Below are 19,690 nucleotides of genomic sequence, written 5' to 3'. Positions count from 1 at the left end.
AATAAAAATATTATATAACAGATTTCAATCCACAGCATCCTTATACAAAGTGCGACTCATTTCTGTCAAACCTCGTTTTTTTAAATGGTGCATGATTTAACTAAAAAACAGAGAACTCCATATACTGTACATTACCAATCAATATTTTGGACGGAGTATATTAAATATATATTTTCATTGTCCTTAATATATTATGATAAGGGATTATGGTTTTGAAGTACTATTCGATTAGTTTCCCGTTAATTAATATTACTGGATGATATCTGTTATTAAGTATGATTGACATGGGCTAAATCACAGAGATGTACATATTTATATAAAGTATACAGTATATTCCTGTATAGTAGCTGTATATTATTTCTCTGTTCTAAGAAAAGTCTCCTCTGTGAAACTCTGCCAAGATGCTAGGAGTGTTTAACATTATTCTTGGTCACTGCGTAATCAGTTTCTTCATTATATATAATAATATAATATTTATAGAAAATAGTAAAAAGGCTACTTGTAATGAAGATGCTCCATGAACCAGGGTGTACAAACTTTTGATAGGTAGTGTAAATGCTCTTAAATTCAGACCTATCTCTATGCTGTGCACTTTATTTTGACTGTTGTTTAAAGCAAGTTTGTTTGGCTAATCTATAATTATTTTTTATATATTTTATGTTTATTCCATTTTAATTTATTCTTATTTCTTCTCTTGTTAATGTGGTAGAATGTCATAAAAGTGGTAGAGACCAGTAATAAAAATATTACTAGAGGCAAAGAAAGAAGGAAAGAAAGAAAGAAAGAGACCTGTTCCATATATTATTATTTCTTGTTTCCTGGGTGTATTAACACTAATCCTACTTGATATTTTTATTATTCTACTTGATAAAAACGAAGTGCGCTGTCTTTTCCCTCATGAATGGTACAGATTGGACATATGGATGCTCAGATCCTTCATCTGATTTAACTTCCCTTCATATTTCTATTAATTGAGATGAAGTGCAGATACTCGTCTTTTTGCTAAAACGATGTTTGGTGACGTTCTACCTGAGGAGCTTCAGTGAGCTGGAGCAGAGATTCAAACTGCACTTGTATACTATACTATACTTATATTAACACTAGCGGTTTTTTCTATTATACTTAGAATTTTAAAAACCTCTAATATAGCCTTCAAACCTACCAAAAGCTCTGTTTTTTTACATACCAGCCCTCTGGATTTTCTAAATTTAGTAAATAAATGTAAAGTCAGAGTTTTAGATTTGTGATGCAGCCCACGACACCAATCACAACCACGGCGGAAAGAGAGACAGAGTTTGTCAGTGTGATTAACGTCGCTGTGTATGATATCGCTAAACAATTTAGAGTTTGATGGGATGCTTTGGCTCTGATGTGGCATGTAGTGGATGGGGCTTTTAAATCTTCTGGATGTGCAGAAGATACGCAGTGAGTGCGTGAACAACGCCGCTCACAGTGATGCTGCTTCTGCATTTGCGCACAAAGTCATGCATCAAGTAGAAATGAGGCTTTTCTGCTTTTTTTTTTTTTTTTACTGTAACAACACAACACTTCCCACTTGACTTGTAAGTCAGTGTAAGGAATATTCCTTTGGTTTTTAGTCACTTCCGTTACACAACATTACACAGCACCTACATTTAGCAATCATCCACAAATCAGCGTTGAAAGAAATGCGACATGACTTAAGACTGCGCTTTATAAGAATAATAATAAAAAATTGATGTGTTGTAAAATCCCACAGTACCAGCAGATTATGATCTCACACTTTCTGTTGCTTAGTGCTACCCCTCCATGCCTTTATTTCTGACAAAACGCTTTCATCTAAGCAAACTAGCAGCAAGCAGATACTAACTAGGATGAAAACAGGGTCCTATATATGAGATTTGAATAATAAACACACACAGACATCTCTCTGCACATATGAACACACCCTCTCAGAGAAAAACAGACACTTCCCTCACACATAATTATCTGTCATGTAGAGTTCTCCCTCACGCTGCGTTAGTTTTACAGGGAGTGTGTAAAGCACATCGTCGCAGCCATATGCTGCCTCATGTTCCTCTGCTGACACAGACTGCGTTTGACCTTACAGGTACAAAGAGACAGGAACATCTACTAATAAATCTCAAAAATAGTAATGACAGTTTATTTCTTTCTAATAATCATTGTGTTTCATGTGCCATGTGGGATTGATACAGGAGGCTAATGTCAAGAAAAAGTTGTTGCTGCTTTAATATTAAATATTGGATGAAGGCAAAAAGCCCTGAATTGGTATTAGTGCCATACCACTCTTCCACACAGGGGGCACTGCTGAGCATGAGACGCAGAAAGTTGGTGTTAACAGCAACAAATATTACCCAGGTACCGGCAAGGGTGCCAATACTTTTAAACACCGTAAAGCTGGTTTTATCAGGTGACTTGTATTGTAGGACGATGCTGTAATTCCTTTTCACACAGCACAGGTTGCAGTCTGCTTTGCTTCAGGCAATGTGTCCAGACTGCTGTCATGCTGAGCATCATTTTTGCGACCTGACAGAGTTTTGTTCTTTTTTCTCATCTCCTTTTTTCTTGCATATTTAAGACATCACGATGTTATCTACAATTTAATGTTTCTGATTTGTTTTTATTCATTTAGCCATAGTAATGTTTTCCGGTTGCTGGCATTCAGCTTGATTTTATATTAATTAAAGTCCCAAATCAACTCCTTTCCACTTTGTAGGGTGAAACATAAGGGCACTGTGTGCCCTACCTAGTGCCCTACATGAACAATAGAACACCACGTGAGATTCAGCCACAGAAAAAGCACGAGTCCTTGTATTTTGTACACATTTTGACATCTGAAAATATAAACCTCAGCACGAGGAGTTCATTGCTAGCAGCACACGACAACCACCAACATAAACAGAGCTAAATAAAATGTTCTATGACGTCCCTAATTGATTAATATTAAGCAGGTTACTCATTTTTATATCAGTATCGATGAGTAACAGAAAAAACATGCAGTCGTGCTCAGTCTGAAAAAATGGTATCGATGAATTCCTAGTTTAGTCAGTTAATAATCTGCAGCATTTCTAGCTCAGAGCACAGAGCACAGCTCTGCTGATGTAGCCACTGAAATGAAGGTGTGAGTTCATGCTGTGTGTGTGTGTGCGTGTGTGTGTGTGTGTGTGTGTTTTTGGCAGATCCGTATGACACCTCATCAGGATCTCTGCAGCTCATCTCTGTAAAACCGATAGCAGCACCGCCGGCGTACTCGCAGCCAGCTTCCTCTGACCGCAGTCAAGATTCGGCTGTCCTGAATGGCGAGGTACGCTGCAAAATGCTGTTTTCACCCTGCAGTTAATTTTTGGTGCCGCTGTCTGTCCTCTGGAGAGAATAACAGTGCAGAGTCTCTTCCTGTAAAATCTAACAAGATCGGAGATGCTTGTTGAGGATCTTACTTCTTACTCTTTCCTCCATTTCAAGCTCCTGTATATAAGCAGGTTTGACCACAGGTTTAAATCGCAAAAAATATTCCATCCTTCAGCCGTTTCTGTTTATTTGGATACACATTTAGGATCATTATCTTCTTGAAAGATCCACCTATAGCCAAGTTGTAACCTCATGGCAGATGCAACCAGGTTTTTTGGCTAAAATGTCATGATGCCATCGATCTTCACCAGCCACAATATCACCAAAACATTCATCGCACAAATTTCCCTTCTGGCGCTTCTTGTTATCGGTCTTCAACATGCTTTTGCTATTGTTTAGGTTTTGCTTTCCTCAGCCGTGTTAACTCATTGGATTTTGTCAGTTATCAGTGTCACCTTTGTCTTGTTCTTAGTTAATAACAATGTGTATATACCGTATTTCCTGTTTGTGTTCAAAGTTATTACGCGTTCATGTCTCTTGTATCTAACTTAATTCGCTAATATTTTTTTCGTGCTGTGTCATTAATCTACGTTCTGTGTTATTTTTACATTCTTTCATTAAATCATTTTGATTACTTCAGTGTTCTGAGTCCAGATTATCCTCGAGTGATTTTAAGAGCTCAATCATCTTTAGTGTTTTATCTCTATTATGAAAATCCAGCATAGAAGAGCAGGACCATAAAGAAACCAGGTCAGCTTTACCTGCAAGGTTTTGCTAGTTAAGAAGACCAACTGAACTAGTACTAACCATCAGAAAACTCTTGGACATGTATCAAATTCCTGATTTTAACTTCTTTTCACCAAGGAAGCGAGATGAACTAACTGGTTTGCTTCCTGTCTTTTAAACTAAACTCCATCACAGTGCTGTTTAATTCCAGACTCTGATTGGTCAGAATGTCTTGACTCATTTTTTAAAGTAAACTGTACATGTAATAGCAGTTTTATGCGCCAGATCCCATGCAGTGAAATAACGCACCAAATGTATACCTATTCTGGCCTCGTTCACTTAAATTAGCATTTAAAAAAAAATCCATGACACATTTCCCTTGAGGGTGTATAATTAGCTGACCGATGGGAAATCAAGGCTTAAGTGCTCCTCTTTCTTATTTCTTTTATTTTGTGCTTTCAGATAAACCACTTCCTCCTCTGTCTCTCCTCAGGTGAATTTAGCTCTGAAGCAGAAGTCTGACATCGAGCATTACAGGAACAAGCTAAGGCTGAAAGCCAAGAGGAAAGGCTACTACGACTTCCCATCAGCCGAGGGCAGCTCCAAGGCTACGAGACACGGAAGCGACAAAGCCGAACACATCCCAGCTACACGACCGTCCAGCAGAACGCCAGAGTACGACGACGACCGGAGCTCCACGTATGTCAAATCACGCAGGAGGTTTGTGTGTGACGACCTCACAATTCTGTTGTATATTTTAGGATTTAATGGTACTGGGATTATCTAAGCATGTTATCTTACTTACATTATTAAATGTATGCCCAAGTCTCACTGTTGCTTCAATAGTCTTAGCTGGATACTGTACATTTGTACCTAAGAGCTGCTGTTATAATCATAAACACGGTCCTGTGCTCATCCCAGGACACTTATTCACAATCTGCTCATAATGAACATCCTGTAAACACACTTAGTAATGTTTTTCTTTACTTTTTTACTATAATATAAGGATTTAAAATCCCACTGTCTGGTGCCAGCCAGAAGAGGACGGGTTTCATTTTGAGTCTGATTCTTCTCAAAGTTTCTTCTTCATGTCATCTTACCACTGTTGCCTCTTACTTGGTCATTAGGGATCTAAGGTGATTGTTGCACTTGACTTTTTAGTTGGTATGATTGAAGAGGTGTGAATGCTGTTTTCTATCCTGGAGAACCTATTCCAGGTCTTCTTGAAAATGGCAGTTTGGGGCTGTTTACCGACAATGTGATTGGTTCAATTTGTCACATTAATTCCTGTTTCTATTTTTATGATGCCAGGGAAAGCATTATTGTGCATACTGATATATAAAAACCAGACTTTCCCAGGACTGGAGTGCTGTAATTAGCTCACATTTCTGGTGCGAGTGCTTGCACTGAGAGCATCGTGAAAAATGCACTTCTCATGCCAGCCTGCCTGGTTAAAAATCTTCTTTAAATGAGGTCAGCTCCATGTTTGCAGGTATTCCTGCACAATGGCATGCCATCCATCCAAAAAGTGCTATTCTTCCCAGCTTGAGTGTAGGTACCAAAGGAAAATAAAAAAATAAAAACAGCAAATGGGTGAAACTAGGGCCGACCACTTGGCAAACCTGAGTGCACAGAGGTGACATATGGAATTGGGTTTGGAAGGAATTCTTCTATATGAAAGCAAACCTGCAGTTATGAGCCAAACCCCAGACAAGCCCAGAATCCATTGTGGTTGCAGACTTGAGTATTTGGACCAAGGGTGAAAAACGTCCTGACTCTACATCCAGGGTGGCATGATGGGTGGTGTTGCTGCCTCACAGCTCCAGGGTTCCTGGTTCAATCTTGAGCTTGGGTTACTGTCTGTGTGGAGTTTCCAACGCTCCCCATGTTCATCTGCCGTTTGTGAAGGAAATTAACATCTGCACCCTTCACACACTTCTTTTTTTATGTGATGAAGTGACAACTCATCTTAGCTGTGAATCGAGGTAGTGTACCCCCGCATAATCATACAATTCAGATGTTCCTCAGGTGCTACACGTATCAAGAACTACTTTCATCTTGTTCGTTATGATCTAGACAGTCTCATCCTACAAATAAACAGCCGTCAATTCTCAAATTAAACACACGACTTTAAGCAGAGGCTTTGGATGGCCGAGGGGTTTGAAATCGTGTCAGCCAATTTACGCAAATCCTCTTATCAAGCTGCAAACCACAAGTGCCCCTACAGAAGCACTCTCTCTCACTACAGCCAATTACAGACGATTACACACTGAGCCCAAGAGTTTATCCCCAGACCCAGTGTAATCCAACCATTAAACTCAGACACAAGGCCAGTATTCTGCTTTTCTTTGAATTTTTTTTACTTTTTTTTTTTTTTAACCAATGCAAGGACATCTGGGTCAGCTAATGGCTCTGGTTGCAGTCACTGAAGGATATCTGATCCAACTGTCAATGTGACACAGGCTTTTTTAGCCTCCTTTGGCTAATTTCATGCTTGTGTGCAATGTGTAATGGTGTGATGGGCAGACCTAGGCTTCGTACACACACACACATACACACACATATGCTGATGATGCAGTCAATCAATTTCTTATATAGAAGGGAAATGAAGTGAACTGCAAGCTGGTCAGAACAGGAAAAGCTCCAAAGCACTCAATCTGGATTAATTTGTTAAGTTTCACTTTTACTCACAATCTGAAAGTCCTGAAAGGGAATCGAGCAGTTAATTGTAGTGTTTTGTAGTGCTAGAGTTTATGAAATCAGTCCAATACCTTGTCAGGTTCATGCACAATTTTATAATCATCAGCCTCATATTTTCAAATTAACTTCTAACACAAAGATTTAATTAGTGTGCTTGTCTATATAATGTATTTGTGAAAAACCTGTTCAGACCCCACTGTGACAGCCTGTGTTGTGCTGATATAGGAAAATAATCAACAATAGGGTGGTGTGATGAAGGGCAGTTACTGTTACCATTCCATAGTCGATTATTCTCCTGCAACAGCAAGTCCAGGAGTGTTTTATTTTTATACCATTATATCTTTTTTATTTTTTAAAGAATGATAAGCTGTACTTTTGTTGTTGTGGAAGGTCTGTGAAACAAGATGTTACTGAGAAACTGCAAAGTGTAAACTCCTCTGTCCTGAAGACGTTGGAAAGGTGACAGCTTTACATCCGACTGCAACAAAGCACTGACACTGGAGACTCCTTCCATAAATGTTAAATCAACTTATAGAAAGCTTCACCAAGTCCCAGTGTATGAGTTGTTACCATAGAAACATTAATGTGTTAGAACGAGTGCATTAATATAAACCTGTGATTCGCAGCTGCACTACTGTCAGAGCTGCTGTTATAGAAAATTAATCAACATCTTCTGATCAGCTAGAATCCAGAATTCAAGAATCCAGAATACAACAATTAAAGTCTAGGGTGAGAATGATATAATTGTCATGTGTGTATTAATTGCAGACTCTCTGAGGTAAAATATCCAGAGTATCGGAGCAGACAATCTTTAAACAGCCCGAGTCCCGGGGGAACCGAGATGGACCTTCTGGTGATGAGAGAACGGCCACGGAAAGGCATCCGCAACAGCGGCTACGACGTGAGTAATGCTAATCTGTACTACAACTGTCTGTCGGATGGTTTTGGTTCTTGCAAGTTGGGCTGCTGTATTGGCATTTCAGTGAGAGAAGGGAAAGATACAAGATCATCACTCTATAGCTTGGTATTTAATGTCTGTCTGATGGAAAAATAGAAAAATGAGACTGGTAATGGGTTAGAAAAAAACACTCAAATTTGTATAAGGATAAGCCACATTGACAGGGAGTTAATTATTAGTGAAAAATGAACTCAATTTTTTTTTTAGATTTTTGGCGTTCAGGCAACTGTCTGAGTAGAGCCCAACCCTGGATTCACACCAAACGCATCACGTAAAAATGTCAAGCCAAGACCTCAGTCAGTCCACACCAGAGATGTCTGAGCTGCATTTCCGTACAAGCTACGGGCAAGAGAAAGAGCAACAGCAGACTTAAACTCCAGACTCCAGTCGTTTTTCATTTTTGAGGTTTCTGGTGATTTTTTTTTTGGTTCGAGATAGCTCAAGATAGCTCTCGAGCCTAGTTCAAGAGCTATCAGAATCTCTAGCTGACATAGCTGACAAACACGCCCCCATCCCAGCCACGCCCCTAAGGAAATCTGCTCCAGACTCCACTGTCCTGAAGAGGTCACTAACACAATAGACTAGATGTAAAGCGCCGGGAAAAAAAAAAAAAAAAAAACAGAAGAAGAGGAGCTCACATTGCTAAGTTTCGTTTTTGCTCTCGGGTCTTCGTTCTCGGCCGCAGCCAGCTGTAACTGAAAGCATGACATGAGACAATAGAACAGTAAATCAGTGGAATATTTGTTTCTTTATGTTGATGTAAAATGAGTATCATAGTGTGGAAACATTACACAAGATTGCACAATCATATCTTTGTGATTGTAGATGATTTTAAATGAAGTGCACATTCATTTATAGAAAGTGTGGTGTGAAGAAATGTCTACAGAGGAAAGAAATGTCTACAGAGGATACTAGGTGAATGAAAATAACAGCTCTTACCCAGTATGTTGTTCTTGACAATCAGGGATTCTGACACAGTGAAAACAAAAACACACTTTACTTACAGCTGTACAGAAGTGATCTTCTGAAGTGAAACAAAACTCACTCTTCTCCACTGCAATCCTGCTCCATCCAAGCTAACTAATGTAGCTAGCTAATGCGCTTCATTTTAAAATAAACTTGTGAACTTTATAAAGAACATGTGTACACTTTTAATGGCCACTGTTTAAACCAGAGATGCATAAAAAGAGATAAATCTTCTACAAAGATGCGTGATTGTGCAATCTGTAGCTGCATAACTGTGTTCGTACGCTATGATACTCCAACATGAAAACCAACATGAGGAAACACGATCAACACAAATACACACCTGTTATTTTTAGGTGAAGGGTTTCGTAATTACAGCAGGCAGATCACTACGGACAAAACAGACTTAGTAATGAAGAGAACTCGAGAGCAAACGAGACCAAAGTGACCTTCCTTTTCTTTTGTTTGTCCGCTGCTGTACATTCAGTTTGTCATGTTAGCGCCCTCTTCAGGACAGTTCGGGAAAGACATTTCAGTAATTAGTAAATGATATTGTGTATTTAGATTGGCTTGGCTGAGAGTGAGGAGTGTTTTTTAGGCTTTAAGACTAGGCTTATTTCATTAATTATTAAACATTAAACACTTAATGTCTCTAAAAACAAAATTCACCTATTCATACCTGATAACCGAATTCTGGAGAGAAAAGAACATCTACTTGTACTTGGTCTGAAAAAAATGTCATCCCTAATTTAAACACTTGTTAAAATGGAATTGAATGGGCTCTTGAGGCGATGCGTCCGGTGTGAACTGGATTTTAGTCTAAAATCTATGGGTTACTCCAGCATTATTTCAGTATTAGCCTAATTTATCTCTTAAGGAAATGGCTGTCTTTTGCAACAGGATTCTTGTCACCCCTGTAATATTTTTGTCCCTGGTGCAATATCCAGTAAAACACGTTGCAGCTGGATCTTCTGAACAGAGTGAGAGAATCCATCTGAGATTACTGCAGAACCTCGAGTCAAGCACGACCTGATTTATGAGCCCCAGCATGCGGTGCTCCCGATTTCCTGTGACATGAGAAAGAGGGAGCAAAGGAAGGAGAAAGATGGTGGACTGAGGCAGATAAATGCAGAGAGAGATTTCACCCCACACACACACACACACACACACACACCTGCAGCAGACTGCAGATGGGCTTCGTTTTTCATTACTGCACTAACTCAGCGTTTACGAGCTCAGCCCGGACTATTAATCAGAGGAGGTGGAGCCGAGGAAAGCGATAAATAAACACGACTCTCTTAATGCTGTTTAAGCAACAGCAGCAAAATGCACAGACCTCAAACACCAGCTCAGTGTGCATTCTTTATGGCACGTTATTTTAAACACAGAGAGATTATTAGTGAAAAGCATTTAAGAACGAATGTCACTAGCAGCAGGGGCGCCTTTTATAAATGAGCTAACAGGGCTAAACCTTTCAAAGATTAAACACATCAATATAAGTTTTTTTTTTTCAGATTATTTGCTGTTTACACGTGTCTTAACCTGGAATATTTAGTTTTTTTGGAACTGTTTGCAGCATCAGTGCTAATAAAAACACATGGATTATGGATTTATGCTGTAGTGCAGATATTGTTAGTCATTTACATTTACGGCATTTGGCAGACGCCCTTATCCAGAGCGACTTACATTTAATCTCATTTTTTATACATCTGAGCAGTTGAGGGTTAAGGGCCTTGCTCAAGGGCCCAGCAGTGGTAGCTTGGCGGTGCTGGGGATTGAACTCATGACCTTCTGATCAGTAGTCCAACGTCTTAACCACTGAGCTACCACTGCCCACTGCCTTAGTCCAGTCATGTTTGGCTGATGTTTGTCTCCAAACCACATTAACAGGGTCAGTCACCAGCTTTCATTACTAGAAGAATATAAATGTCCACTTTAGCTGAAAATTCTATAGATATTTTGGAGGAATGTTGGTGTCATGTAATGCTTTCTGGCAGAAGTGAAAGTAGCTGAATCTGTTCTTGATATGTTCGTATTGCTCATTTCTCAGACGGAGCCTGAAATCATTGAGGAGACCAACGTGGATGGCTTAGCTGCTCGCCGTCACTATGGCTATGGGCGGCAGGTCAAAGGTCACTCAGAGACATCCACACTGAGCTCACAGCCCTCTATAGATGAAGTGCGTCAGCAGATGCATCTGCTGTTAGAGGAAGCTTTCAGCCTGGCTTCTGCAGGTCATACCTCATCCAGCAGAAGGAACCACTACCACCAGCAGCACCAGGCGATTAGCCCTTACAGCCCCGGGCCTTCTATTCCCTACTCTGAGGGGCCAACTAGCGCACCTGACACCATGAGCCATGCCCAAGGTGGACTGCAGTGGGTACCAGCCTATGGCCATGACCTCTATCAGTGCAGCCTGAGCAAACCGGTAAGCTTTTAAGTGACCCAAAAGCTACTGCCCCAGCTACCCAAGGCCTTTCAGATCAACATAACCTATTTAATTTACAGCATAACCAAAATGCTATCCAATACATCATAACCAAAGCCCCTCCCAAAACATTACATCGTAACCGAAACCTTTCTCAGTATAGTATAATCAAAACCCTAACCATTACATCATAACCAAAATACCTCCCAATACATTACATCATAGCCCAAACCCCTACATTCACATTATGTCATAAACAAAACCCTCTTAATACACTATAACCATAACCCTCCCTGTATACCGTAGCCCAAACACCTCCCTGTACAGCATGTCAAAACAAAAACCTCTCCTTATACACTGTCATAAACAAAACCATTCCCAATACATCATAACTAAAACCTCTCTCAGACATCACACCATCAAAAAAACCTCCTATTACATCATCATAAAATCCCTCCTAATACATTATATTCTTACAAAAAACCATCCTAATACATTACATCATCACAAAAACTCCTAATGCATTACATCATCACAAAAATCCCTCCTAAAGAATTACATCATCACAAAATCCCCTCCTAATGCATTACATCATCACAAAAACTCCTCCTAATGCATTACATCATAATTTAAACTCCTCCTAAAGCATTACATCATCACAAAATCCCCTCCTAATGCATTACATCATAATCTAAACTCCTCCTAAAGCATTACATCATCACAAAATCCCTCCTAAAGCATTACATCATAATCTAAACTACTCCTAATGCATTACATCATCACAAAAATCCCTCCTAAAGCATTACATCATCACAAAATCCCCTCCTAATGCATTACATCATAATCTAAACTCCTCCTAATGCATTACATCATCACAAAAATCCCTCCTAAAGCATTACATCATCACAAAAACTCCTCCTAATGCATTACATCATAATTTAAACTCCTCCTAAAGCATTACATCATCACAAAATCCCCTCCTAATGCATTACATCATAATCTAAACTCCTCCTAAAGCATTACATAATCACAAAATCCCCTCCTAATGCATTACATCATCACAAAAATCCCTCCTAAAGCATTACATCATAATCTAAACTCCTCCTGATGCATTACATCATCACAAAAATCCCTCCTAATGCATTACATCATCACAAAAACTCCTCCTAATGCATTACATCATAATCTAAACTCCTCCTAATGCATTACATCATCACAAAAACTCCTCCTAATGCATTACATCATAATCTAAACTCCTCCTAATGCATTACATCATAATCTAAACTCCTCCTAATGCATTACGTCATCACAAAAATCCCTCCTAATGCATTACATCATAATCTAAACTCCTCCTAATGCATTACATCATCACAAAAACTCCTCCTAAAGCATTACATCATCACAAAATCCCTCCTAATACATTATATTCTCACAAAAATCCCTCCTAATGCATTACATCATAATCTAAATTCCTCCTAAAGCATTACATCATCACAAAATCCCCTCCTAATGCATTACATCATAATCTAAACTCCTCCTGATGCATTACATCATCACAAAAATCCCTCCTAATGCATTACATCATCACAAAAACTCCTCCTAATGCATTACATCATAATCTAAACTCCTCCTAATGCATTACATCATCACAAAATCCCCTCCTAATGCATTACATCATAATCTAAACTCCTCCTAATGCATTACATCATAATCTAAACTCCTCCTAATGCATTACATCATCACAAAAATCCCTCCTAATGCATTACATCATAATCTAAACTCCTCCTAATGCATTACATCATCACAAAAACTCCTCCTAAAGCATTACATCATCACAAAATCCCTCCTAATACATTATATTCTCACAAAAATCCCTCCTAATGCATTACATCATAATCTAAATTCCTCCTAAAGCATTACATCATCACAAAATCCCCCTCCTAATATATTATATTCTCACAAAAAACCCTCCTAATGCATTACATCATCACAAAAACTCCTCCTAATGCATTATATTCTCACAAAAAACCCTCCTAATGCATCACAGAAACCCCTCCACATTCCAAAATTCCTCCAGATTCCAAACCAGACACAGGACATGTAAAATGACGAGGTGTAAACTGGCTCGCTGTTCAGCTTCCACACACAGCTATAGACTGATTGTAGCAAGGCGTTTGTTAGTTATCTGAATGTCTCTAGTAGTGCTGATGCTAACTGCACTGTTCAGACCTTCAGGTTCACCCAGCTGCCGGAGATGGTCACGGACTCTCCTCCTCCTCCCGTTCCTCCCAGAACAGGCCCAGCGCCCAGGAGCTCACTGCGGAGGTGCGAGCATCAAGTCCAATGCTAAACTCACACTGTCAGTGTGGATGTGTAGACGGTCAACGATTTCTGTTCCTACTCTGCCATCTAGTGCTGAATACAAGTCAATGCATGTTCTAAATTTCCTCAGGTCTTCCTCAGATCTCGGCCCAAAAGCTCACAGCTCTGAATCATCTGTGCCAGACGTGCCGAGTCAGCAGGACAGCAACACATACGTGCCAATGAGCAGAGGGTCACTCCCACCTGTCACTACTGAGCCTGTACTCAACCACTCAGGTGTGTGTGTGTGTGTGTGTGTCATATACACATGACCTGCCTTCCCTCCTAAGAAAGGAAGCAGAAACAAAGTAATAGAAAAAATAAGAGTAAAAAATAATACAAACAAAATTAAACAAAAATAAAAAGAGAGAGAAAGGAGAAAGAAAATCAAAAAAGGACACAAAATAGAAAGAAATGCCTTTGTACATGTGCATCTCACACGAAACAGGAATGAATACACAGGGAAAAATAAGTTAAAAAAGAAGAAAATTAGAATAGAAATGAAATACAAGTAAAAAAAAAAAGTGTAAAAAAAATGAAAATGAGAAAAAAGAAAAAAAAATGAAATACAAGTATAAAAAATAAGTACATGCACATGTGAACAAATCAAAACTGTAACACAGTCAGAATAAAACAGTAATGATTACATAGAATAAAATAAAATAGAAATAAATACACATAAAAATAATAGTTAAAAGTACATGTACACATCAACATCTGAAACAAAACAATCAGCAAAACAGGCATAAAAAATATTCTAGAGCATGAAAGAACCTGAGCGACAGAAATGACACAAATGAGAGGTGATTAGTTATTATTTGTGATTAGTTGTTATTTGTGATTAGTTATTATTTGGTGGTTAGTTATTATTTGGTGATTAGTTCTTATTTGTGATTAGTTATTATTTGTGGTTAGTTATTATTTGGTGATTAGTTCTTATTTGTGATTAGTTATTATTTGTGGTTAGTTATTATTTGTGGTTAGTTGTTATTTGTGATTAGTTATTATTTGGTGGTTAGTTATTATTTGGTGATTAGTTCTTATTTGTGATTAGTTATTATTTGTGGTTAGTTATTATTTGTGGTTAGTTGTTATTTGTGATTAGTTATTATTTGGTGGTTAGTTATTATTTGGTGATTAGTTCTTATTTGTGATTAGTTATTATTTGTGGTTAGTTATTATTTGTGGTTAGTTCTTATTTGTGATTAGTTATTATTTGTGGTTAGTTATTATTTGGTGGTTAGTTATTATTTGTGATTAGTTGTTATTTGTGATTAGTTATTATTTGGTGGTTAGTTATTATTTGGTGATTAGTTATTATTTGTGGTTAGTTATTATTTGTGGTTAGTTATTATTTGGTGATTAGTTCTTATTTGTGATTAGTTATTATTTGTGATTAGTTCTTATTTGGTGATTAGTTCTTATTTGTGGTTAGTTCTTATTTGTGGTTAGTTAATATTTGGTGATTAGTTATTATTTGGTGGTTAGTTCTTATTTGGTGATTAGTTCTTATTTGGTGATTAGTTGTTATTTGTGGTTAGTTATTATTTGTGGTTAGTTATTATTTGGTGATTAGTTCTTATTTGTGATTAGTTCTTATTTGGTGATTAGTTCTTATTTGTGGTTAGTTCTTATTTGTGGTTAGTTAATATTTGGTGATTAGTTATTATTTGGTGGTTAGTTCTTATTTGGTGATTAGTTCTTATTTGGTGATTAGTTGTTATTTGTGGTTAGTTATTATTTGTGGTTAGTTATTATTTGGTGATTAGTTGTTATTTGTGGTTAGTTATTATTTGTGATTGGTTATTATCTGGTGATTAGTTGTTATTTGTGGCTAGTTATTATTTGTGGTTAGTTATTATTTGGTGATTAGTTATTATTTGTGATTATTTATTATTTGGTGATTAGTTATTACTTGTATAGTTTTGAAATGCCATTTCACGTGTCTGGCAGGAAACCCGATGACTGCTGTGTACGCCATCCCAGCCAGCAGGCCAGGCTACCCCGGCTACTTCATCTCCACTCCTCCTTCGTCCTATCACAGCCCCTCGTGGATGTCGTATCCCCCAGAGCCCGAGGACGTGTCTTCACCATGGACTGATTCTGTACGAGACTCTTTCACACGCCTACAGTCTCACATGGAAGAGTCCTGATTCATAACCGAGCTGTAATCCTCCCTGTAATCCTTCATGACGTCTAGCATAAACAATTATACCATTATATATATATATATATATATATATATATATATATATATATATATATATATATATGTATATATATATATATTTTTTTACAGTTAACCTCCTATAACATGGTATGTCACATGATTTTGTCACGATACACTTTTCTGAGATATCTTTTTAGAACTTTGTTTTTTTTTAAACATGCAGCCAGGTTTTTTTTTGTTTAAATATTATTTATTTTTCATCAGATTAGCTAATATCATATCATCCATCCCTATACCAGAAGTTTACTGAGTTACAAAGTTAGTGGAATAAGGAAACATCATTCTGAAGCATGCTGCTGTAGGAAAATAATCAAAAATGTATGATGAAGCAAATTTATCCAGTTTCTTTTCTAACAGCACTCCCGAAGTGTTTTATTCCTCTTATACCACAGCAATTTGACAATGATTACATTTTTTATTTATTAAACAGCGATATGTCATAGCTTTTGCACATTTAGAGTTACACTTGATGTTGTAACTTAATGTTGTAAATCATATTTAATATTATTTTTTACTTTATAGCAGCTATAAACAGTCGTTCTCTCACCAGTCTCTCTTTTTTCTCCCTCTTAAAATTAATAAAACTTAATAAAATGTGGTTTAACTTTGTAAAATGTGGCTAAAGCAGTGATTTCTGTTTCAGGTTCCGTTGCCAGGTTACGCAGAAGCTTTTCCGAACCCACGTTACCCTCGAGGAAGTCCTTTCCAGTGGAACCCCAGCCAGGCGGTGTCTCCTCCTCAGGGGGAACCCGATCAGCCGTTCTCTCTGTCCACCGAACCCGTGGACTTGATCACTCCCATCACGCTCTCCACCTCGGCTCTGGTCCAGGCCATCCGTGATGAGGTCGCCAAGCTGGCCAAAAAGCAAGCGGACATGTTTGAGTTCCAGGTCTAGAGCTCCCCCTGCAGAACTGGAGCACAAACTGCACTCTCGAGCTCTGGAGCTCTCTTCTTGCTGACTTTTGGTTAAAGCCAGGCTCCTGAATTTTCCTGGAAACTTCCATTCCTTAAAAGAACTTAAAGGTGTATGTGTTTTATGAAAAGGCTGCCTGTTTATACAGCTTTGTCTCCTTTCCTACACCGGCATTATATTTTAGCATCAAGTAAAGCTTTTGGATAAAAGACAATATCAAATCCATCGCTACTTTCATATCTAACTCTAATTCCAAACACACAGGAATGATGAATGATGATGGTTATGAAAAAAAAAAGTTTTTTTGTTTCCGCTATGCACAACTCAGCCAATCCATAAGTGCATACTTGGTGTGATACATGTAGGGAATAAAATACTGGCATGGTGTAATGAAGCGGAGTTTCTTTTGCTACCCTGAAGTTGATTAGTTTTCTATAACAGCATGTGAGGGGCATGATGGCTCAGTGGTTAGCATGTTTGGCTTGCAGGGTTGAGGGTTCGATTCCTGCCTCCACCCTGTGTGCGTGGAGCTTGTACTCCGGTTTCCTCCCCCAGTCCAAAGACATGCATTTTAGGCTGCATTGGCATCTCTAAATTGTCTAATTTGTGTGTGAATGAGTGTGTGTGTGTGTGTGTATGTGTGTGATTGTGGCCTGCGATGGACTGGCACTCCGTCCAGGCCGTCCCCTGGGATAGGCTCCAGGCTCCCCGTGACCCTATATAGGATAAGCGCTACAGAAAATGGATGGATAACAGCATGTGTTTTATTCCTCACAGTGATTTGCCAACAATTTTACAATTTCTGTTCAGGAACATCCGTGAAACAAGTTCCTGTTCTCACTTACGTTATAGCAGCTATAGACAGTCGTTCCCTCACCAGCCTCTCTTTATTCTCTCTCTTGAAGTTAAGAAGATAAAAAAACATGCAGCTTGTCATGTTACTGAAAATCTGCAAAGCGTAAACAGCTTTAATTCTGAATCCAAATCTTTAGCACCGACACTGGAGACTCCTTCCATAAATGTTAAATAAACGTCTTCTTACGGAAAACATCACCATATAAACAGCGTCCGCCGTACAAGTCCCTGTGAACGAGCTGTTACTATAGAAACGATAAACCTGCGCTACTGTCAGAGCTGCTGTTATAGAAAATTAATCAACACCTTCTGACCAATCAGAATCCAGAATTCAACAGCGCTGGAATGTATGAATGTACATATTAGTCATCTTCCTACTGAGAGTTATGCAACAGTTTGTGTTACGATATTTTCTAACATAATTGTGTTAACTATTTTATGCATATAATGTTTGAAATGCGCAACGTGCCACATGATTTCTTTCGTTCACCTTTCACACTAAATGTTATTTCTCAGCCGCTAACACACCTTTTACATGCAATCCTACATTTTTTTTTAATGTGAGCACTTATGGCGCTCTGGCCAGTGCTTATTCTATTTATATATATATATATATATATATATATATATATATATATATATATAAATTAAATACATATAAAATCATCCTTTGACAGAATACATAGCCATAATGGTATAGTTGATGCTCCTTTCTACATTTTTATTTTCTATGCTTTTTTATTTTTTGTCACAATTTCTGTATTTGGAAACAGGAAGTCAATCATAAATGGGTGTGTAATAATATTTTTTTTCTTTAATTTAATTTGTGCACTGATCCGTTAACGTGCATTTATCCATACATTCATTTTTCATTATCTTTGAAGAGCGTCAGTGCATTTCAGAGGCATTTTTTCCTGCATTTTTTTAAAGTACTTAAATAACAGTCGAATAAACGCAATGACAGAGCATTTGTGCAATTTACATGGGAAGAAGAAATAAAATTGTGGATGGAAGGATTTGTTTTAAAATCTGATGAATATCTTTGTGAATGAATCTGAATGAGTCAAATTTATCTATCTACGGCTGAGTGCAAAAGACACACGCTACCTCTTTATTACAATTAATAAAATGGTAAAAGGTGTTAGTTAGATCTCTGAGTACAAAAGTTAGAAGATTTCTAATGTGAGTTAAATTATACACACATTCCTTCATTATTACAGTTAACTACAGTAAATGGTCAAAATGTGTACATTAAGATTTTGAATTTTTTTTTTAGTTAACTCCAGTGCAACAGAACTTCTAATGCTTTAAATAAGACTCAAGACATTTTTAAATCAGTAGACACCTTAATGAAAGACATTCTATCTATCTATCTATCTATCTATCTATCTATCTATCTATCTGTCTGTCTATCTAATTTACCTGGAAGTAAATACAATTTTTTTTGCCACAATAACAATTTTATTCACATTTCTTTTAATTAACCTCATCTTCTGAAGTGATCCTGTCTCTTTTTTCGCTGCACATAAGTCCAGAAAAATTCTGCAAACGAAACAGATATTGATGTTAGCAATCCTCATATACAGGTGCATACGCACATCACAGGATCACTTACTGTTACTTAAGACAAATTAGTTCACTTAAGACAAATATACATGTTCAACAAATCTCTGGCAATACATGACAATTCACAACACGATTCCACGGTTAAGTTCTTCATGTATATACTTTTTTCTAATATATTATTTAATTTATATAATTTAACCCTATAGCGTGTACAATGGGCCTCTATCTATCTATCTATCTATCTATCTATCTATCTATCTATCGGAATTAATTAAAGAATATTAAGAAAATAAAGAAAGTGAGCAAACACAAGACCATAAATTAAGACAAATAAAACTAATCAGTTAATTATGATAAATGAAATGGCGGTGTATAAACAGTCTGTCTGCGCAGAGCCGTAAGCCGTAAACAATCACCTCAGCTGATGGGAGATTTAGCGCTCACTTATTATTATTATTATTATTATTATTATCAAATGTATTTATTGGCATAGAAGTGAGTCAAAATAACTTCCACTTCTGTTTTTCAGACTTTACCCTGATTGCTCATTTCGTGCTCCCAGCTGTCTGTGCACTTTACCTTTTATGGAGTTTTGTGGGCGTCGCTACATGCAAATGAGCTGCATCAGGAACGCATTTT

General features: G+C 37.6%; 1 protein-coding gene across 11 annotated transcripts in view; it reads left to right on the top strand.

Moving 5' to 3' along the window:
* The window catches only part of kiaa1549lb (KIAA1549-like b), a 60,631-nt gene extending 42,542 nt beyond the window's left edge, over positions 1 to 18,089 (top strand). For 5 of the 11 annotated variants that reach the window (XM_053235069.1, XM_053235066.1, XM_053235065.1 and 2 more), the window contains exons 13-20: positions 3,180 to 3,304; positions 4,568 to 4,794; positions 7,543 to 7,675; positions 10,749 to 11,126; positions 13,354 to 13,451; positions 13,579 to 13,724; positions 15,441 to 15,592; positions 16,361 to 18,088. In XM_053235069.1, coding sequence (XP_053091044.1) covers positions 3,180 to 3,304; positions 4,568 to 4,794; positions 7,543 to 7,675; positions 10,749 to 11,126; positions 13,354 to 13,451; positions 13,579 to 13,724; positions 15,441 to 15,592; positions 16,361 to 16,612 — 1,511 coding nt within the window. In that variant the 3' untranslated portion in view covers positions 16,613 to 18,088. The other 6 variants (XM_053235068.1, XM_026913638.3, XM_053235072.1 and 3 more) reach the window with 6 other exon arrangements.
* Positions 18,090 to 19,690: the final 1,601 nt, after the last annotated feature.

This window comes from Pangasianodon hypophthalmus, chromosome 6 (assembly GCF_027358585.1).
Source record: "Pangasianodon hypophthalmus isolate fPanHyp1 chromosome 6, fPanHyp1.pri, whole genome shotgun sequence".
In the NCBI taxonomy this organism is placed as follows: Eukaryota; Metazoa; Chordata; class Actinopteri; order Siluriformes; family Pangasiidae; genus Pangasianodon; species Pangasianodon hypophthalmus.
The sequence above is the reverse complement of the archived record's forward strand: the minus strand, read 5'-3'. Positions and strand labels throughout refer to the sequence as shown.